Below are 22,414 nucleotides of genomic sequence, written 5' to 3' on the forward strand. Positions count from 1 at the left end.
TTTAGAATTCCTTGGTTTAACATCAAAATTTGGATTGAACACCAGCACCTAGTAGTTAAAGCCGACTGTAGTCACACCAGGACACCACCTCACTGTCTTGACTCCAGGTTTGCTTGTTTTTAGATGTAATTGTTTCAGACGTCCCTGGACACCAGGCTGCCAACACAGGGCCTACCTGATACTAGGGTGGTTGTCACCTGAGATCTTTAGCAGAAGCCCATTTTGTTCTGGGGAGATTGCAAGTGTGGAGTAGCAGGCTGAAACCCCTTGGGGTCACACTGGCCACCACTAGCCAGCCGACTGGGTCAGTTACTAGTGGGCATTAAAGCTAAATCTGGATGAAAGCTATATTGAAATTTTCAGTTTTATTCATAAGATTTACGTTTAGGTTTAGCAATATTGTTGGGCCTTTTATAGATATTTTCCCACAATGCCAGTGAAGTTACTCTATATAGTATTTTAATGTGGGAGGAAAGGTCACTTGATCAGAGCCTTAGAATTTTCATTCAACTCTAGAATTTTCCCTTCTGTCTTAGGTGCTGTGGCTCTTGAGTTTTGATGATGACAAAAATACTTTGGCAGATGCTGTCGACAAGTACTGCATCGGTGTGCCACCCATCCAGTGGCTGGCCTGGATCCCACAGCTGCTCACCTGTCTGGTTGGCTCCGAGGGAAAGCTGCTTTTGAACCTGATTAGCCAGGTGGGAATAGCAAGGCATCTTTGATCACAAAAAAATTGTCTTCATTTCACATCCTTTTTTTTTCCAGAAAGGAAATGCGCATGCTCAAAGAGAGATGGGAAGACGTACACAATTAGATATCACTTGATATAAAGCACAATTGAAAGTGACTGAAGAATATATCAGGGTTGGCGTGGAATAATCTGCTAGAGTTACAGTGTTAAAATGGTCATTTCTTTCCTTGAACGTGTTGCCACATAAGATACACGTAAAATAAACATTCTCTTAAAATGTAAGGTCACTAGTGAGTACTCAGTTACTCACAGTGAGTGTGTATCTGGTTGATACTTTATGGCTGAAATCCCATTGTGTGCTAGTTGCTCTTCAGAGCTTCCCTCCGGAAGAAAACTCAGCCCAGTTGTGGTATTTATTGCCCTTTGTACAGTTAGTTGTTCAGCCGCAGCTGTCGAGGCTGCAAGTTGTGTGCCCTGGGTGGGCTTGGGGAGTCGGACAGACCGGGGCCCGGGGTCCTGTAGAAGGGCTCTCATGACCCTTATTTTGAGAGTGGCTCCAGATTGTCCCTCTCCTGCAAAAAGACCGAGAGGGGAAGGGCCTGAACAATAGAGATTTGGATACAGTCGGTCTGGGATCGAGTGCCTTTGACTGTGCTGCTGCTTATAAAATTACAGTCATATATGTAATTTTCACATGTGAACAGCGTCATAACCGAGCATTTGGGGACATGCTCCTTGTTCATCGTTCTGTCTGTTCTTCACATGGGGTGCATCATCCACACGGTACCCAGAAGTGGTTTTATTTTTCCCTTGAGCGCTTGCAGCTATGTTCCTGGGTACTGACTGTTAATTCGCTTGGAGTTGATCTGTCAAGGTGCAGACTCCCTTTACTTGGTGTTGTCATTCATTGAATATCTCTTACTGTACGTTAGCCAGCCACCCTGTGGCAGAGCTGGGTAATGTCTGCTCAGCCCTTTTGAAGGAGCCATATAACCCCAATTTGGTAAAACCGGCATGTCTTACCTTAAAGAGAAAAAGTTCAGTCTCCTCATTCCTGCAGTTACGCAGAGTAAAGTTACTCGCTAGTGAGCCTTGTTGTCAGTTAGAATCAGCTCACAGTTCCTGGTGAATCAAGACTGGTGTCATTTTGTGTTTTCCTGTCATTTGCCCGAGTGAGATCCAGGGACTTGAGTGTTTGTCATCCTCATATTAACTGAATCAAATGAAAGTGTGGTTTCCCTCTGTCATCAGTAGTCCTGGGGCAGAACTGATGAAGTACACCATGTTGCTCTTTCTTGGATATTTTAAAGCTAAACTAGATGTTTGACTTGCTGTTTAATCCGGCCTCGTGTGTATTAGGTCGGTGGTGTGGCCAAGTGCAGGCCAGCATCCCACTCATGATTGACTGTCTCAGAGCAGGTTGGACGAGTGTATCCCCAAGCCGTCTACTTTCCCATCCGGACCCTGTACCTGACCCTGAAGATAGAGCAGCGGGAGCGCTACAAGAGCGGTACGTCTCTGGGGGGTGCAGTGGCCAGGTCCCCACTGCCGCGGACACATGCTCGCTTGCAGCTCCTTTCCAGCATGTGGGCTGGTCTTGTGTTTAGTCCCTGAGAGGACAGTGGGTCTGGAAGATAAAACCTGATCTCCCAGTGAAGTTTCTGGTTCTCCTTCGCCACAGCGTAATAGGGTATTCATCTACCTGAGTGATTCGATCCCTAAGTAGAAAAAAATATATGAAATTTTTAGGTATAGATAATTATAAAGTTGAACTTGCCTCATTAGTTATAAATGCATCCTGGTAAACATTATAAATGTCAGTTACGGTGTTATAAGGAATATCTTCAGCTGTCAGGGGATCAGCATAGAAATCAATCTCACCAAATGTAAAAACGTACTCGAAATAGAGGTTTATAATCTATATTGAATAGTTCTGGTGCATAAAGAAATAATTTAATGGTTTCAGTTACCCACTAAGCATGGTGCTTTGTAAACACCACGTTTACTTGCTTTACCACGTTTTTAATATGTAGACATTTATGCTGTGAGGCCAGAGTCTGGCTAGGAAGGTGACTCCATCCACTGGACAGTGGCAGCATCTTCTGGTCCTGCGCCGGGTGGGTGAGGACTGCACAGCGTGCTAGCTCCAACCTCCTGGGTACCTGGGTAGATTCGTGTTTTGGTCATTTGAAAGTTAAGATTTTTTTATTCTAAGAGAGCTGAAGCTAAAAGAATGAGCAAAGGAGGTTCTACAACATATTTCTTTTTTCCTTTTTTAAAAAATTTATTTATTTATTTATTTTTGGCTGCCTTGGGTCTTCATTGCTACGTGCGGGCCTTTTCTAGTTGCGGCGAGTGGGGGCTACTCTTCTTTGCAGTATGCAGTCTTCTCATTGCAGTGCTTCTCTTGTTGAGGAACACGGGCTCTAGGCATGTGGGCTTCAGTAGTTGTGGCACACACAGGCTCAGTAGTTGTGGCTCGCGGTCTCTAGAGCACAGGCTCAGTAGTTGTGGCGCACGGGCTCCGTGGCATGTGGGATCTTCCCGCGGCATGTGGGATCTTCCCGGACCAGGGCTCAAACGCGTGTCCTCTGCATTGGCAGGTGGATTCTTAACCACTGCACCACCAGGGAAGTCCCTACAACATATTTCTTATATAGTGAGTGACTGTATTTTTTTATTTTTTATTTTTGCGGTATGTGGGCCTCTCACTGTTGTGGCCTCTCCCGTTGCGGAGCACAGGCTCCGGACGCGCAGGCTCAGCGGCCATGGCTTACGGGCCCAGCCGCTCCGCGGCATGTGGGATCTTCCCGGACCGGGGCACGAACCTGTGTCCCCTGCATCCGCAGGCGGACTTTCAACCACTGCACCACCAGGGAAGCCCGAGTGACTGTATTTTTCAAAGATGGCATTTTATACATGTGGTTTGGTTTACCTAGATGAAAACATGTAGGCTGACTTGTTAACTACTAGATTCTCTGAGCTCTAATACAAGGAATGAATTTTGAAATGTTCTGCCAGACATTTAAAAAAATGTTCAAACTTCCACTGAAGTTAGAGAGTCCAGTGAAGCCTGCACACCCTCACCCAGACCCACCAGTTACGTGCTGCCATACCTGCTTTCTCTCTCAACACATACGCCTCCTGGAACCACTGGAAGCCCAGTTGTAGGGGCTGCGCTCTCCGCAGCGCCCTCTCCTTAGAGCCAGGGCGCTTCCCGCACAGCCCCTGGGAAGCGCCCCGGGATGTGTCCCACGCCGGCAGGAACCAGCGTTCCTTTGGCCGGTGGGTCCTTAGAGCACCGACTCTCCCATCGGTCAGTTTGGCGCTGACATTGGCGTTGTGTGTGTTGCTCTCAGATTCTGGACAGCAGCAGCCAAGTTCAGTGGGTAACCAGTCCCATTCTGCATCAGATCCAGGGCCCATAAGAGCCACAGCCCCCATGTGGCGCTGCAGCCGAATCATGCACATGCAGCGGGAGCTGCACCCGACCCTGCTGTCTTCCCTGGAAGGCATCGTCGATCAGATGGTCTGGTTCCGGGAAAACTGGCACGAGGAGGTATGTGATGTGGTCTCGGGGGTGCTGGCATCCTGCGGAGGGGACGGATTGTTTGGAATGCTTTCATGGCCATGTTCTCTTGAGACTACCTGCCTGGTTGTGTATATGTTTGTTGTTGGATTGAACGGTGGAACAGCAAATACTTCAGGTCTGCACGCTAGCGCTGCCTTAATATTGGAAGCAGAAGACTTCAAAAGAAGATGAGATTGAGAAAGCCATTTCTGGCCTTAAAATGCTTATTTTGTTCGCGTGTATGAGCTTAATCACTGAAATGCCACCAGTGACCAGGGAGCAGCGGTGGTGTGGGCAGGGCTCACTCACTGGCCGCTCGTCTCCAGGAGCTGGGAGCTGGTTCTCAGGCCACAACCTTAGTGGCGGTGATAGAATAATCAGGCTTTGTTGCCCAGATATTTGTCTGGTTGGCCACAAGCCCCCTCGTTAGTACTGTGTTATTTTGTGTGTGTGCAGAGTACACTGAAGGGATCTGAAAATAGGTTTTTTTCCTTGGTTGCTCAACAGAAAGGTATGTGTATGATGCAAAAAGTGGGGTCTTGGGTCTTTTTTTTTTTTTTTTCTTTAAATGTTCAGGACAGTTGCTTCTCATTGTTAAGAACACAGCTCATGGCATGAGTGTCCGGGCGGCCCCCTGGTTCCGCACAGTCTGGTGCTGACGCCTGCTGTGCGCCAGGTGCCGAGAAGAGCTTTGTCAGTGGTGGGGCCGGGTGGGCGGGGCAGGTCCTTTTTGGTTGGTGGGTGGGTTGCTTGAATGGAGAGCTCTGTGTGCAAGCTGCCTCGGGTCTCTTTCCCCCAGGTTCTCAGGCAGCTCCAGCAGGGCCTGGCGAAGTGCTACTCTGTCGCATTTGAGAAAAGCGGAGCAGTGTCAGATGCCAAGATTACGCCCCATACTCTCAACTTCGTCAAGAAGCTGGTGAGCACGTTCGGGGTGGGTCTGGAGAACGTGTCCAACGTCTCGACCATGTTCTCCAGCGCGGCCTCCGAGTCCTTGGCCCGGCGCGCACAGGCCACCGCACAGGACCCTGTCTTCCAGAAGCTGAAGGGCCAGTTCACAACCGGTGAGTCCTGATCCAAGGGAGCTCCCACTCAACGTTTTTCCTCCATCTTAGCATCTAAGTTAACCACATCTGTTCGTTTTCATGAGCACAGTACCGGGCGAGCTGGTTAGACTGTGTTTAAAATACAGACTGGATCACAAGGAAACTGACATTCCCTGCCTGGGACTGCACGTCCTTTCCTCCTGTGAAAGGTCAAGGTTTCAGGGCCAGAGCACCGGGCTCCCTGTCAGGTTAGACACAGGGTTTTAGGACAGACCTGCTTCTGCTCCCCCGTCTCTCCTCCTGCTTGGTTTTCATGGGAAAACGCAACAGGGTAAGGTGAGGCAGTAAGACCCAACAGTGCAGGGCCCGAGGTGACAGGTAAGGTTCAGACCTGTAGTGGATTCTGGTGGCAAGATGATAAGGAGGTTGTGTTTCTAATCCTGTCCCCAGTTCAGGTTCGTGCATTTCCCTAGACCCACAGGAGCCCCACCTCTTTCTGCATGATCTGAGGTGAACGGTCCAGTCTCCCTCAGCCCAAACCCTCATCTGTCGTAGGGACCCTCGTCCCCCCAGTGTACACACAGGCACAGCTGCATCCCCTGGAGCTCGTGCTTGTGTGGTCTGTCATCCTCTGAAAAAGAAAGAGTCTGAGATGAAAGTTTCATGGAAACCATCATATATTACTTGAAAGAAGTGATATTTAATGTATCTTTATTTTAAAATATCCAGATCATTAAATCAAATGTGGTCTGAAATAGAGAATTAGAAGTGGAACAAATCATCCGGATTCTGATGTGAAAAAAATGACAAACACTGAAACTTGAAAGAAGGACAGCTATGAGGCTCTGACCAGCCACAACGTGTAGCAAGTTTCAGATACTTCAATCAAGAGCTGCCCAACGCCTCTTGTCGTGTGCCCCCAGGGAGGACCGTCTCTGGGTTTTAGCACTGTGTTCTGGTCTAGAAAGTGGAGGAGAGTTGTTCCTCCATCTCCAGCAGCAGTGCATGCATTGGCTACTAGCTCCAAGTCTTTAAGGAGGTAGAAGGGAGTTCAAAACAGTACATTAAGTTTTATCTCAGAGAAGACTTATTTACAAGCAAAAACTTATACCCAAGTGTTGATAGCCGCTTTATTTGTAATAGCTCCAAACTGAAGTCCACCCAAATGCCCCTCTAAGGAGAATGGATACACAACGTGTGGTATTTCCATACTCACGTAAAGCAAATAAAGAGGAGTTAACAGCAGCTTAGGTGGACCTCGAAGAAATTACGCTGGATGCAGAAAGCCAGCCTCAAAAGGATTCCTGCTGCTTAAGTATGAGCCACTTGTGAGATAGCGTAATAATCAAGATGGAGGCCAGAGTAGTGGGAGCCAGGCGCCAGGGATGCGGCGGGGAGGTGGCTGTGGCTCTGAGAGGCTTCGGGCGTCCTTGGTGATGGACGGTGAGCATCTTGGTCCCGGTGCTGGTTTGGCGCTCCCTACATGGCATCTCACGGAGACACGCGTGCACACGCGCACACACAGGACACATATCTGAATCAGCCCTGGGGGTTATGCCAATGCCTTGGTTTCGGAAAGGGGTGTGTGGCCCTCCCTGTACATTTCTTTGCACTCCTGTGAATCTATATTCATTTCAAAATAAAAGTTAACGAAAAGTAACAAACAAAAATCCATTACATGAATGTCAGGCCTGAGCTTGGTAACACATTCCTGATCCAGAGCTGAGAAGGAGCAGCCCCTGTGTGCAGCTGCCTGCATCCTGGCTGGGTGGCCTCTGCCGTAGCTCTGCCGGGGAGCCTGGGTGGAAACCTGCCTCCTCGTGTTGGTGCATGGGGACCTCTCCAGCCACCCACTTGTGTGAAGTCATGCTAGAGTTAAAGGGAAACCAGAGAAATCTGTGAAAAAAACCCCACACAATAAAAGTGCATTGACTTTCAGGGGCTTCCCTGGTGGCACAGTGGTTAAGAATCCACCTGCCAATGCAGGGGACACGGGTTTGAGCCCTGGTCCAAGAAGATCGCACATGCTGCGGAGCAACTAAGCCCATGCGCCACAACTACTGAGCCTGTGTGCCACAACTACTGAAGGCCGTGCATCTGGAGCCTATGCTCCACCACAAGAGAAGCCACCACAATGAGAAACCCGTGCACTGCGACAAAGAGTAGCCCCCGCTTGCCGCAACTAGAGAAAGCCTGTGTGCAGCAACGAAGACCCAACGCAGCCAAAAATAAATAAATAATGTAATTTTTTTTTAAAGTACATTGACTTTCATAAAACGATGACCCTGTACACAATTGAGGTCACGCGTGGGCGTGATGATTAGAACTGCTGGAGTAGCCGCGTGCTGTGCTGAGGGCCTTAACGCGTGCTACCTTGTTTAACTTGATCCTTGAGGGTCCATGCTATTTATATCCATCCTGTGACTTACAGTGCTTTGCTGCAGACTAGACGTGAGATGTGTCTGTTTCCTACCTGGGAGGTGCTTGAGCTGTGGTTTTTGTAGTGAATTAGAAATAGCCCAAATGACTAAAAATGTTTCTAATCATATTTTATTTTACAGATTTTGACTTCAGTGTTCCAGGTTCCATGAAGCTTCATAATCTTATTTCTAAACTGAAAAAGTGGATCAAAATTCTGGAGGCTAAAACCAAGCAACTTCCAAAATTCTTCCTCATAGAAGAAAAGTGCCGGTTTTTGAGCAATTTCTCAGCACAGACAGCTGAGGTAGAAATTCCTGGGGAATTTCTGATGCCAAAGCCGACACATTACTACATCAAGATCGCTCGGTGAGTGAGCCCAACCTGGCCCAGGATCACCAAAACCTTCCCCAGCAGACCCCCCAGGCAGACCTGGCCAGCGGGTCACACTGTAATTCCCTCCCCTCTGCACTCCTTCCCCCAAAACGGGAGAGGACACAGTGTTGCTCTAGGGTATGAGTACCTTTAAAGGGTCTGGTCTAACCACTGGGTTCAGTGTCTTGTTTGAGTCAAGCTTTTGTTTGCTCTCAAAAGAACCCTTTCTGAATCCCCATGGAACTTGACAAAGTATAGTTTCGCAGTCTTCTGTAAACTCAAAGCACAGGATTGAAAAGAATCAGACAATGGTCAAATTTACCAGAGCGAAGCAAGTTGCATCTCATTTAAAATGTAAAGTGAGCTGTGAAGGGGCGACCCTTAATGGTCAGGTGTTTCCTCCAAACCTGACCCGTCCTGGCCGCCCCCTCCCCCTCCTGCCGTCAGCGTGCTCAGGCCCACGGCCCACGGCCCACGCTTGCTCCTCGGGCACCTGGTCCTCTGACCCGGCGCCAGCCAGTGGGGCCCGTGCCGTCGTGGCTGCTGGACTCCTCTGGGCCGGTTAGCGCCCGTCTCTGGCTGCTGAGGCTGGACCCTCGGCGTGCCTGTTTGAAACTTCCAGCTTCACCTTCTCTTCCTCCTCTCATTTTCCCTCCGATACTGTGGCACGACTACCTTGTCGCAGTGAGCTGGGGTGTAAATGACAAACCGCCACTGTCGTACAGTCTGTTTTCCAGGACGGTTCTGACAGCCGCTTCTGTAGAGCTCCATTTTCTTCTCAAAGGAAAGGCTTGGAAGTTGCGGCTCGGGGCGTTGCTGTCTGATTGTCCACTCCTCCCGGCAGGTTTATGCCCCGGGTGGAGATTGTGCAGAAGCACAACACGGCAGCCAGGAGGCTGTACATCCGCGGGCACAACGGAAAGATCTACCCATACCTGGTCATGAACGACGCCTGCCTGACGGAGTCGCGGCGGGAGGAGCGCGTGCTGCAGCTGCTCCGCCTGCTTAACCCCTGCTTGGAAAAGAGGAAGGAAACCACCAAGAGGCACTTATTCTTCACAGGTACCAGCACGGCCCAGGGGCTGTACAGTGACACCCGGCAGCCTGTGCCGTCTGTGTCAGCAGCTGCGAGTCTCTGAGCCCCGCCAGGTGGGGGCAGGCGGTAGGCTGAGGGCTGGTGCCTGCGGGGGCCTTGCTCCTGGAGGGAGGGGACACCTCCACCCCTGGGGCCTGAGGCTCCTCCCCGCAGGACGGGCGCCCAACAAGGATTTGTCTGGAGAAGGAGGCCCTGGGCCCGTGCACACGGCCCTCCTCACTTCCCCAGGAATCTTCCCAGGCTCTGGCGATGCCTGGCCGAGTAGGGGGCTTGTTGGGCGTGTGCTCACGGCACGTGGCAGTTTTTAAGTGCAGTCTCGGATCTGCTCCGGGACACAGCCTGCAGTGTGTGGGCACCGCCTGAGGTGCTGCCTGGGAGTCAAGGAGCCCCGGGCAGGCCACAGAAATCTCAGGCAGGCAGCAACCAGCAACGTTGAGTGAGGTCTTCCCAGAACCGAGTTGTCGTGGGTGAATTGTGAGTCTGTAGTAAGGGGTGTAGCTGAGCTGCCTGTAATCCCACCCAGAGGAGGGAGCTATTGCTACACTTCAGCATTAATCCCCAGTTTAGGAGCCCATTGCAACGCGTATTATCTGGTCCTGTACGGAACTTTCTTCTGCTAGCTAAGTTGTGATCCAGCCTATTCTGACCTAAAATCTCTTGCCCTTAAGTTCAACATCCCCAAAATAAGAAGTACATTTAAAAAAAAAAAAACAGGTCTGTAGAAAGCTGTGTGCATTTTCACATGAATGTAACGTGATCTACCGTGTTGGTCCCAGCTGTGCTAGTTGGTTGCTCTTTGCTGCTTCCAAAGAAACAAGCTCCTGGTTAGCCCCAGGTGGTGGTCCGTGTACGTCCCCTGGAGTCCTGTAGGAATTTCTTCATGGATTGAAGCCATGGCAACGGGCCAGTAGCCAAGCTTTAACTGGTGTTAGACTGAATCAACTCTCGATTAGAAGTCAGAGGCGTCGTGTGCCCGCCGCCCCCCCGCAGGCTGGCAGACTTGGCTCAGAGCTGCGCCCCTCAGCTCCAGAGCACTTGGCGGCACAGCCTCCTTGTTCTTCTCGTGAGGTTGCCTAGTGAGGCCTTCCTGGTCACCTGTGCCTTAAACGCAGGTCACGGGTGGCTTGGGCTCCGGCCCTGCTAGACGGAGCCTCAGGCCGTGGGCTGAGGCCACCGCGCCGTGTGACCGCGCTCTCCCGGCTTCGCCCGCGCCTCTGCCCCAGCGCTGGCCTGTGAGCCCCGCTCTCATCTGCCCTTCTCTCCCCTCTCTCCTCAGTCCCGCGCGTGGTGGCCGTGTCCCCGCAGATGCGCCTGGTGGAGGACAACCCATCCTCACTCTCCCTGGTGGAGATCTACAAGCAGCGCTGTGCCAAGAAGGGCATCGAGCACGACAACCCCATCTCCCGCTACTATGACCGCCTGGCCACCGTGCAGGCGCGCGGGACGCAGGCCAGCCACCAGGTGCGGGGGCACCGGGGCCGGGCAGGGGGTCCAGTTGGACTGGTGAAGTGGCCGTGGGCCTTGGTGAAGGGGCCTTTGCCGCAGACCATTTGTTGTAACAGGACAGAGAGGTATGTTTCAACCTTGCAGAGCCTCATAGTCCTTTACCTGCACTTGCAGAGAGGCCCAGATATCAGAATTTTAAGAGTAACTTCATGGCAGGTTCATTTGGCCAACAAACCAGGTCTAGGTGATGGGAGGCTGTCTCCCCACGTAGTGTTCACGTTTGTCTGGTTTGCTGCAGGGCCTTAAGGTGCCACACAGTCTCTGTACCACATGTACATTCTAAAATACAGAAAGTGGGGAACCCTGAAACACGTCGGGCCGGCTGTTTTTGTCGCCTAGGGTGGCAGCACAGTGCCCCCCGCCGAGTCCTGGACGGCTCTCGGCTGCACCCGTCAGGTGGACGAAGGTCCCTCTCCGTCTGCAGGTTCCTGCCCTTGATGGATAGCAAGGCAGGGGTGGCCCCTGGATGAGAAAGTTTTATCCAGAATTGTCTGCATCACCAAAAGGCATCTCTTTGGGCCATTCTCTGCATGCCTCTGGCGTCCTTCCTGTGTTTCCCGAGAGGGCCTCACGGTTTCTAGGAGAGACACCCTAGAGCTGGATGCTGTGACTTGCCTCTGATCTCCCGGGGACTGGTCTACATTAATCTGGGTCCCAGAGGACTTGGTTTAGGAGGATGGAGCCCACAGGTGCTCGTTTCACCCACTGCGGCAGTGCTCAGGGCACAGGGTCTTGTGTAAGCCTCCACCTTCTTGCCGGTAAAGCAGGTGGGATTCCTCTGTTCTGGTTGGCCTCTGTGGAGCATGGGCAGTTTTGGGGTGTTTGTGGGAGATGAATGGATTGGTTTATTCAGGCTGCATGTACCTTTCACAGTGTGGAAGCCATCAACTCCTGTCTGCATATACATGGCTACCTCAGAATGCCCTATTGCTTTGTAAAGATGGAGCTGATGACTGGTCCAGCGTAGAAACAGTGCTAGGGTCCTGCTGGGCCAGCTGGAGATGCTGACAATACAAATAATCCCAGCTTGGTTCCCTCTTCTTAGTCTTTGTCCCCTAGTTTGTTTTGTTATTAACTCTGCTGCTTCATCCTTTGCAGTTTTTTATAACACCTTTGGGTATTATAATTAGGATATTATTCACATGCCATAAAATTTCCCCTTTAAGATGTACGATTTAGGGGCTTCCCTGGTGGCGCAGTGGTTGAGAGTCTGCCTGCTGATGCAGGCGACACGGGTTTGTGCCCCGGTCCAGGAAGATCCCACATGCCGCGGAGCGGCTGGGCCCGTAAGCCATGGCCACTGGGCCTGCGTGTCCGGAGCCTGTGCTCCGCAACGGGAGAGGCCACAACAGGGAGAGGCCACAACAGGGAGAGGCCGGCGTACCGCAAAAAAAAAAAAAAAAAAGGTGTACAATTTAATGTTTTCAGTATTCACAGAGTTAGTCATCACCACTATCTATCTTTAAAACATTTCATCACCCGAAAAAAACTTCATACCTGTTCCTAGTCACTCCCTATTCTTCTCTGTCCCCACCCCTGGTGACCACAGATCTTTCTGTCTCTGTGAATTTGCTTATTCTGGGTGCATCATGGGATCGGAATCATACAACATGTGGTCTTCAATGTCTGGCTTCTTTCATTGAGCGTGTTCTCAAGGTTATCTGTGTTGTAGCATGTGTCAGTAGTTTGTTTCTTTTATTGCTGATTATTCCCTTGTATAAATATAACACATTTAATTTATCTGTTCATGAGTTGATAGACTTTAGCTTGTTTATACTGTTATGATTAATGCTGCTGTGAACATTTGTGTACCTGTTTTTGTGCGGGCCTGTGTTTTCATTTCTCTTGGATATATACCTAGGAGTAGAATTGCTGGGTTATATGGTAACTCTTATGTTTAACGTTCTGATGAACTGCCAAACTGTTTTCCAAAGTGACCGCAATATATGAGGGTTCTAATTTCTCCACATTCTTAACAGTGCTTAGTATTGTCTGTCTTTTTGTCTTTTTGATTATAGCCATCCTAGTGGGTGTGAAGTGCTAGCTCATTTTGGTTTGATAACCAGTGATGCTGAGTATTTTTTCATTTGCTAATTGGCTGTTTGCATATTTTCTTTGGAGAAAAGTCTGTTCAGGTCCTTTGCTTGTTTTTAAATTGGGTGATTTGTCTTTTTATTGTTGATTCTAAGAATTCTTCATATGTCTGGGTGTAAGTGACTTGATACAGGTGACATCACCTTCTTGGCTGTGTATCGGCCATGTTGTCCTGCTTCTTTTCATGCCTCATAACTTTCTATTGAAAACTGATGTTTTGGATAATATAATGTGGCAACTCTAGAAATCACATCCTTCCCCCCAAGGTTCATTGTTGTTGCTGTTTGTTTTAGTGACTTTCCTGGGCTGATTCTCTCCAGGATGCCATTGAGGAATATCCAAAACCAAACTCATCAACTCTCCCTAGAGGACGTGACCACTCCTCACACAAGTGCAGCCACTGAGGTGTCTCCTCAGTTAGCCCAGCGGCCAGCCAGTGATTTACAGAGATATTCTTTTTTTTTTGAATTTTTGAATTTTATTTATTTTTTTATACAGCAGGTTCTTATTAGTTATCCATTATATATATATATTAGCGTATATATGTCAATCCCAATCTCCCAATTCATCACACCCCCACCCCCACCATTTTCCACCCTCGGTGTCCATACATTTGTTCTCTGCATCTGTGTCTCTGTTTCTGCCCTGCAAACCGGTTCATCTGTACCATTTTTCTAGGTTCCACATATATGCGTTAATATACGATACTTGTTTTTCTCTTTCTGACTTTCTTCACTCTGGATGACCGTCTCTAGATTCATCCACATCTCTACAAATGACCCAATTTCATTCCTTTTTATGGCTGAGTAATATTCCATTGTATGTATGTACCACATCTTCTTTATCCATTCATCTGTCGATGGGCATTTAGGTTGCTTCCATGGCCTGGCTATTGTAAATAGTGCTGCAGTGAACATTGGGGTGCATGTGTCTTTTTGAATTATGATTTTCTCTGGGTATATGCCCAGTAGTGGGATTGCTGGGTCATACGGTAATTCTATGTTTAGTTTTTTAAGGAACGTCCATACTGTTCTCCGTAGTGGCTGTATCAATTTACATTCCCACCAGCAGTGCAAGAGGGTTCCCTTTTCTCCACACCCTCGCCAACATTTGTTGTTTGTAGATTTTCTGATGATGCCCATTCTAACTGGTGTGAGGTGATAACTTACTGTAGTTTTGATTTGCATTTCTCTAATAATTAGTGATGTTGAGCAGCTTTTCATGTGCTTCTTGGCCATCTGTATGTCTTCTTTGGAGAAATGTCTATTTAGGTCTTCTGCCCATTTTTGGATTGGGTTGTTTGTTTTTTCTAATATTGAGCTGCATGAGCTGTTTATATATTTTGGAGATTAATCCTTTGTCCATTGATTTGTTTGCAACTATTCTCTCTCATTCTGAGGGTTGTCTTTTCGTCTTGTTTGTGGTTTCCTTTGCTGTGCAGAAGCTTTTAAGTTTCATTAGGTCCCATTTGTTTATTTTTGGTTTTATTTCCATTACTCTAGGAGGTGGATCAAAAAAGATCTTGCTGTGATTTATGTCAAAGAGTGTTTGTCCTATGTTTTCCTCTAAGAGTTTTATAGTGTCCGGTATTACATTTAGGTCTGTAATCCATTCTGAGTTTATTTTTGTGTGTGACGTTAGGGAGTGTTCTAATTTCATTCTTTTACATGTAGCTGTCCAATTTTCCCAGCACCACTTATTGAAGAGGCTGTCTTTTCTCCATTGTATATCGTTGCCTCCTTTCTCATAGATTAGTTGACCATAGGTGCGTGGGCTTTCTATCTTGTTCCATTGATCTATATTTCTGTTTTTGTGCCAGTTCCATATTGTCTTGATTACTGTAGCTTTGTAGTATAGTCTGAAGTCAGGGAGTCTTAATTCCTCCAGCTCCGCTTTTTTCCCTCAAGACTGCTTTGGCTATTCAGGGTCTTTTGTGTCTCCATACAAATTTTAAGATTTTTTGTCCTAGTTCTGTAAAAACTGCCATTGGTAATTTGATAGGGAGTGCTTTGAACCTGTAGATTGCTTTGGGTAGTATAGTCATTTTTGTAATATTGATTCTTCCAATCCAAGAACATGGTATATCTCTCCATCTGTTGGTATCATCTTTAATTTCTTTCATCAGTGTCTTATAGTTTTCTGCATATAGGTCTTTTGTCTCCCTAGGTAGGTTTATTCCTGGGTATTTTATTCTTTTTGTTGCAATGGTAAATGGGAGTGTTTCCTTAATTTCTCTTTCAGATTTTTCATCATTAGTATGCAGGAATGCAAGAGATTTCTGTGCATTAATTTTGTATCCTGCAACTTTACCAACTTCATTGATTAGCTCTAGTAGTTTTTTGGTGGCATCTTCAGGATTCTCTACGTATAGTATCATGTCATCTGCAAACAGTGACAGTTTTACTTTTTTCCAATTTGTATTCCTTTTATTTCTTTTTCTTCTCTGATTGCTGTGGCTAGGACCTCCAAAACTATGTTGAATAATAGTGCTGAGAGTGGACATCTTTGTCTTGTTCCTGATCTTAGAGGAAATGCTTCCCGTTTTTCACCATTAAGAATGATGTTTGCTGTGGGTTTGTCGTATATGGCCTTTATTATGTTGAGGTAGGTTCCCTCTATGCCCACTTTCTAGAGAGTTTTTATCATAAATGGGTATTGAATTTTGTCAAAAGCTTTTTCTGCATCTATTGAGATGATCATATGGTTTGTATCACATTGATTGATTTGCGTAAATTGAAGAATCCTTGCATCCCTGGGATAAATCCCACTTGATCATGGTGTGTGATCCTTTTAATGTGTTGTTGGATTCTGTTTGCTAGTATTTTATTGAGGATTTTTGCATCTATATTCATCAGTGATATTGGTCTGTAATTTTCTTTTTTTGTAGTATCTTTGTGTGGTTTTGGTATCAGGGGGATGGTGGCCTCGTAGACTGAGTTTGGGAGTGTTCCTTCGTCTGCAATTTTTTGGAAGAGTTTCAGAAGGATGGGTGTTAGCTCTTCTCTAAATGTTTGATAGAATTCACCTGTGAAGCCACCTGGTCCTGGACTTTTGTTTGTTGGAAGATTTTTAATCACAGTTTCAACTTCATTACTTGTGATTGGTCTGTTCCTATTTTCTCTTTCTTCCTGGTTCAGTCTTGGAAGGTTGTACCTTTCTAAGAATTTGTCCATTTCTTCCAGGTTGTCCATTTTATTGGCATAGAGTTGCTTATAGTAGTCTCTTAGGATGCTTTGTATTTCTGTGGTGTCTGTTGTAACTTCTCCTTTTCATTTCTAATTTTATTGATTTGAGTCCTCTCCCTCTTTTTCTTGATGAGTCTGGCTAATGGTTTATCAATTTTGTTTATCTTCTCAAAGAACCAGCTTTTAGTTTTATTGATCTTTGCTAATGTTTTCTTTGTTTCTATTTCGTTTATTTCTGCTCTGATCTTTATGATTTCTTTCCTTCTGCTAACTTTGGGTTTTGTTTGTTCTTTCTCTAGTTCTTCAGGTGTAAGGTTAGATTGTTTATTTGGGATTTTTCTTGTTACTTGAGGTAGACTTGTATAGCTATAGACTTCGCTCTTAGAGCTGCTTTTGCTGCATCCCATAGGTGTTGGATCATTGTGTTTTCATCGTCATTTGTCTGTAGGTATTTTTTGATTTCTTCAGTGATCTCTTGGTTATTTAGTAACATATTGTTTAGCCTCCATGTGTTTGTGTTTTTTACGTTTTTTTCCTTGTAATTCATTTCTAATCTCCTAGTGTTGTGGTCAGAAAAGATGCTTGATATGATTTCAGTTTTCTTAAATTTACTGAGTCTTGATTTGTGACCCAAGATGTGATCTATCCTGGAGAATGTTCCATGTGCACTTGAGAAGAAAGTGTAATCTGTTTTTGGATGGAATGTCCTATAAATATCAATTAAATCTGTCTGGTTTATTGTGTCATTTGAAGCTTGTGTTTCCTTATTTATTTTCTGTTTGGATGGTCTGTCCATTGGTGTAAGTGAGGTGTTAAAGTCCCCCACTATTATTGTGTTACTGTCGATTTCCTCTTTTATAGCTGTTAGCAGTTGCCTTATGTATTGAGGTGTTCCTATGTTGGGTGCATATATATTTATAATTGTTATATCTTCTTCTTGGATTGATCCCTTGATCATTATGTAGTGTCCTTCCTTGTCTCTTGTAACATTCTTTATTTTAAAGTCTATTTTATCTGATATGAGTATTGCTACTCCAGCTTTCTTTTGATTTCCATTTGCATGGAAGATCTTTTTCCATCCCCTCACTTTCAGTCTGTATGTGTCCCTAGGTCTGAAGTGGGTCTCTTGTAGACAGCATATATGGGTCTTGTTTTTGTATCCTTTCAGCAAGCCTGTGTCTTTTGGTTGGAGCATTTAATCCATTCACGTTTAAGGTAATTATCGATATGTATGTTCCTGTTACCATTTTCTTAATTGTTTTGGGTTACTTTTGTAGGTCCTTTTCTTCTCTTGTGTTTCCCACTTAGAGAAGTTCCTTTAGCATTTGTTGTAGAGCTGGTTTGGTGGTACTGAATTCTCTTAGCTTTTGCTTGTCTGTAAAGCTTTTGATGTCTCCATCGAATCTGAATGAGATCCTTGCTAGGTAGAGTAATCTTGGTTGTGGGTTCTTCCCTTTCATCACTTTAAATATGTCATACCACTCCCTTCTGGCTTGTAGAGTTTCTGCTGAGAAATCAGCTGTTAACCTTATGGGAGTTCCCCTGTATGTTATTTGTTGTTTTTCCCTTGCTGCTTTCAATAATTTTTCATTGTCTTTAATTTTTGCCAATTTGATTACTATGTGTCTTGGCGTGTTTCTCCTTGGGTTTATCCTGTATGGGACTCTCTGCCCTTCCTGGACTTGGGTGGCTATTTCCTTTCCCATCCTAGGGAAGTTTTCGACTATAATCTCTTCAAATATTTTCTCGGGTCCTTTATCTCTCTCTTCTCCTTCTGGGACCCCTGTAATGCGAATATTGTTGGGTTTAATGTTGTCCCAGAGGTCTCTTAGGCTGTCTTCATTTCTTTTCATTCTTTTTTCTTTATTCTGTTCCACAGCAGTGTATTTCACCATTCTGTCTTCCAGGTCACTTATCTGTTCTTCTGCCTCAGTTATTCTGTTATTGATTCCTTCTAGTGTAGTTTTCATTTCAGTTATGGTATTGTTCCTCTCTGTTTGTTTGTTCTAAATTCTTCTAGGTCTTTGTTATACATTTCTTGCATCTTCTCGATCTTTACCTCCATTTTTTTCCCGAGGTCCTGGATCATCTTCACTATATTATTCTGAATTCTTTTTCTGGAAGACTGCCTATCTCCACTTCATTTAGTTGTTTTTCTGGGGTTTTATCTTGTTCCTTCATCTGGTACATAGCCCTCTGCCTTTTCTGCCTTTTCTGCCTTTTCATCTTGTCTATCTTTCTGTGAATGTGGTTTTTGTTCCACAGGCTGCAGGACTGTAGTTCTTCTTGCTTCTGCTGTCTGCCCTCTGGTGGATGAGGCTATCTAAGAGGCTTGATGGGAGGGACTGGTGGTGGGTAGAGCTGGCTGTTGCTCTGGTGGTCTGAGCTCAATAAAACTTTAATCCCCTTGTCTGCTGATGGGTGGGGCTGTGTTCCCTCCCTGTTGGTTGTTTGGCCTGAGGCGACCCAGTACTGGAGCCTACCCGGACTCTTTCGTGGGGCTAATGGCGGACTCTGGGAGGGCTCACGCCAAGGAGTACTTCCCAAAACTTCTGCTGCCAGTGTCCTTGTCCTCAAGGTGAGACACAGTCACCCCCCACCTCTGCAGGAGACCCTCCAACACTAGCAGGTAGGTCTGGTTCAGTCTCCTGTGGGGTCACTGCTCCTTCCCCTGGGTCCCAGTGCACACATTGCTTTGTGTGTGCCCTCCAAGAGTGGAGTCTCTGTTTCCCCCAGACCTGTCGAAGTCCTGCAATCAAATCCTGCTAGCCTTCAAAGTCTGATTCTCTAGGAATTCTTCCTCCCGTTGTCAGACCCCCAGGTTGGGAAGCCTGCCGTGGGGCTCAGAACCTTCACTCCAGTGGGTGGACTTCTGTGGTATAAGTGTTCTCCAGTCTGTGAGTCAGCCACCCAGCGGTTATGGGATTTGATTTTACTGTGATTGCGCCCCTCCTACCGTCTCATTGTGGCTTCTCCTTTGTCTTTGGATGTGGGGTATCTTTTCTGGTGAGTTCCAGTGTCTTCCTGTCGGTGATCGTTCAGCAGTTAGTTGTGATTCTGGTGCTCTCACAAGAGGGAGTGAGAGCACGTCCTTCTACTCTGCCATCTTGAACCAATCACATACAGAGATTTTCTTAAATGCCTTGAATCAATAAGTTTTCGGCCTTTTTTGAGGGCCCCTGTGTGTGTGTGTGTGTGTGTGTGTGTGTGTGTATGGTGGGTAGCTCACAACCCTGCTGTAGCCTTCACCGCCTGCTTGTGCAGAATCTCGCCGTCAACCAGAAGTGAGAGCGTGGGCCTTCTGAGGTTTCTCATGAGCATGAGGCTGGCCTTCAGGGTTCCCAGGAATGTGGTGGAGCTTTTCAAAGCCCCCACGTCGTCTCACTCCCCAGCTTGTCCCTGGTCTGGCCGCCCTCTTGTGTGCTCTGAGTTCAAACAGACAAGCCCAGTAAATGGGTTTTTTTTTTCCAGAGGCTGCCGACAGGTCACCAGTGACCGTCCTCTGGGGATCAGGCCTTTCTGGGGTCACCACACCGATTCTGCCCCCTCCAGTGGCTGTTAGCCTGCTTGTTTTTACAGCTGCCGAGGATACAAGGCTGTTGGTTTTCAGGGCCACTGTGGAGCTGGGGAGGAAGGGATGGGAATAGGACAATTAAACTGCCACGAAGCTCACTGTTCTCACCAAGATTCAGCCTTCTTTTTCTTGAATAAAAGTTGCTCAGATTGTCGCAAGCCTTTAATTTCCAGAGTTGTGGAAAAGTTTGTTTTGATGGGTTTTGGCAGTGTTCTCATTGCATTTACGGAGCAGTAGATTTTGGAAGTCCTCACTCTGCTATCTCAGAAGGACTTCTTTCCATTTTGCTGATGAAGTGAACAGAAACAACGCGTGATTGGAAGTCTGTGTGGTTCTTGGTTGCTCACGGCCTGCATACTAGGGGTTTTCCAGAGCACGTGGGTGTGGCTTAGCCCAGAAGAGACCTGTATCCTTTACCAGTTGGTCTAACGGGAGCCAGCTTAACTCAACAAACTCTTTTTTGAGACCATCTCTAAGTATGTGATGTTTGAAACAGTATCGTGAGTCTTCCAGTGTAGAATTCAGTTTAAAGTGTTGTGTAACATCTAATCTCATTTTAAGACTAGCTCCTTCAGTTTATAAAACTTTTGTCTTTAATATTCTTGGTTACGAAGTATCCAACTATTCTTTTGATCTTCTGTTCATCGGCCTGGTATATTCTGTGGTTGGTGAGTTACAGTATTCAGCTAATTACCTAAATTCTTGGTGAAACATCATTACACATCACGCAGCTGAGGCTTTTATTCACGGAGCTCCATTGTTGCTTCGGGCATAAGACGTGGAGCCTTGGAGGGAAGTTGACCAATTTAGTGCATCCTCATGATTGGTCAAATGACACTGCGTATGTATTTGTCAGCAAAGTTCACTCAAGTGGTGCTAAGCAAGAAAGAAATTACAATATGAGAGTTTTCTTTTTGAAGGAAAAAAATAAGTGAATTTGATGGAAGAGTCATGGAGTGATGTGTCATTTCAGGTCCTTCGAGACATCCTCAAGGAAGTTCAGAGCAACATGGTGCCACGCAGCATGCTTAAGGAGTGGGCTCTGCACACCTTCCCCAACGCCACCGACTACTGGACCTTCCGGAAGATGTTCACCATCCAGCTTGCACTCATCGGCTTTGCGGAGTTCGTCTTGCATCTCAACAGACTCAACCCCGAGATGCTGCAGATCGCTCAGGTAACCTGATGTGAGCGGCCAGCCCTCCTGTAGAATCTGCGTCCTACTGTTTTAAGTTTCTGAAGCGTCTCCTTCTGAACTTTAGGACACCGGCAAACTGAACGTGGCCTACTTTCGATTTGATATAAACGATGCAACTGGAGACTTAGATGCCAACCGTCCTGTCCCTTTTCGCCTCACACCCAACATATCTGAGTTTCTGACCACCATCGGTGTCTCTGGCCCGTTGACCGCATCCATGATCGCCGTCGCCCGGTGCTTTGCCCAGCCCAACTTCAAGGTAGGTAAGGGGTCGTCTTGTGAGGAGCACAGACTGGGTAACTCTGCACGTGGTGGGCTCACAGGAGCCCCTGATCTGCAGACAAGGCAGGAGGAGGGAAGAGCATTCACAGCACATTCACTGGGGAAAAGGGGTTTAAAATGTTCTCTGTCCATGAGTGTTTAGGATGCTGAACCCAGTTTACAAAGAGCAATCTAGAAGCCTCTATTGGATAATCTCCCCAGCTACTACCTCTGTGTGTCAGTTTTGTTTACTCCATTTTATAGCTACCTTCAGTTTCTCATTTTGCAAACCTTTCTGCTTAAGAGGGCAGGTGTGTCCGTGTTGGATGGCTCCTGTCTTACTGGGGCTACGGTGACGGGCCCTAAACAGACATGACACGTGAGGCAAATAGTGAACCCCCATGAGATGCCACGTGGCAGATGCCCTTGGCCAGGGCTGTGACACTCTGCGCCCGGCACTGTGCTCGGGGAGGACAGACAGGGATTCAAATCCAGTTCATTCTCACCCTGATCCTGTCTCTCTACAGCTGGGGACGGAACACAATTTATTTTTTCTTTTAATTTCTGAGACCAGCTGTATTACTATTGGTTTGTTTGTTGTTTTCCCAGATAAGCAGTTTGTGTCTAGAGAAGGCTGCAGACACCAGTTGCTTTTGCAAAACACTTACATAGAACAGGTTTTACATTATGGAATAATCTCTTAACTATGAACCAGAACTTTGTGCTCTTTTTAATCTTCGGTTGCACATGCCCATCAGTGTGGGGTGCTGCTGTGGGATATAGTGATGAGCTGTTATGAACATGAGTGAGAACAAAGAGCCCACGGTTCCTTCCTGAGAAAGGAGTCTGCTCTGATGCAGGGAACAGCAGTGCACTTTTATCCACTTTGGCTTACGGCTTGAAATATGAACTTCTCGTTTGTTTCCAGAACAATTGTTTCTATGCAATCAGGGTAATTCTTAGAGTGGCATTTAATTGAAAACTTTAGAAAGAGTGAAGAAGGCCCTCCTTATATTAAAGACCTGTTACAACTTGGAAAAACACTGGGAGTTACTCTGCACAGTCTGAGCTGGTGTAGACGGGAGGGAACTGGGCCTTCTCCAAACTCTGGGCCCAAATGTAGTGACTGCCTTTACGTTAGGCTAATACAGAGACCATGCTGTGTGGGAATCTCCTGTAAAAACACATTCTGTTGGGGCCAAGTAACACAGAATAAAACCCTCAGCATGTCAGTCGAAGTTACTTTAAAGCAGCCCTGGTGCCTCACGAAGCTCCCGCGTCCTTTGATGGTGATGATGGGCTGAGGTCCCATGTTGTGGTTCAGGAGGACCTGTGCACGGTGTGCCCGTCGTGGGAACGCCATCTTGTCGGTGATGTCAGTGCCACCGCTGGCCTCTGG

At 46.9% G+C, this 22,414-nt stretch overlaps 1 protein-coding gene across 18 annotated transcripts in view; it reads left to right on the forward strand.

Moving 5' to 3' along the window:
- Positions 1–22,414, forward strand: part of TRRAP (transformation/transcription domain associated protein) — a 110,967-nt gene that overhangs the window by 87,198 nt on the left and 1,355 nt on the right. For 13 of the 18 annotated variants that reach the window (XM_027125796.1, XM_027125794.1, XM_027125808.1 and 10 more), the window contains 9 exons: positions 537–701; positions 2,114–2,204; positions 4,054–4,253; positions 5,065–5,326; positions 7,870–8,095; positions 8,946–9,163; positions 10,474–10,658; positions 20,530–20,733; positions 20,819–21,013. In XM_027125796.1, the coding sequence (XP_026981597.1) occupies positions 537–701; positions 2,114–2,204; positions 4,054–4,253; positions 5,065–5,326; positions 7,870–8,095; positions 8,946–9,163; positions 10,474–10,658; positions 20,530–20,733; positions 20,819–21,013 (1,746 nt within the window). Of the gene's footprint in view, positions 1–536; positions 702–2,108; positions 2,205–4,053; positions 4,254–5,064; positions 5,327–7,869; positions 8,096–8,945; positions 9,164–10,473; positions 10,659–20,529; positions 20,734–20,818; positions 21,014–22,414 lie in introns of those variants that run through there. The other 5 variants (XM_027125803.1, XM_027125802.1, XM_027125809.1 and 2 more) reach the window with 3 other exon arrangements.

The sequence above is a fragment of the Aethalodelphis obliquidens genome, unplaced genomic scaffold (genome assembly GCF_003676395.1).
Source record: "Aethalodelphis obliquidens isolate GAN/ISIS:26980383/991018 unplaced genomic scaffold, ASM367639v1 scaffold30, whole genome shotgun sequence".
NCBI lineage: Eukaryota > Metazoa > Chordata > Mammalia > Artiodactyla > Delphinidae > Aethalodelphis > Aethalodelphis obliquidens.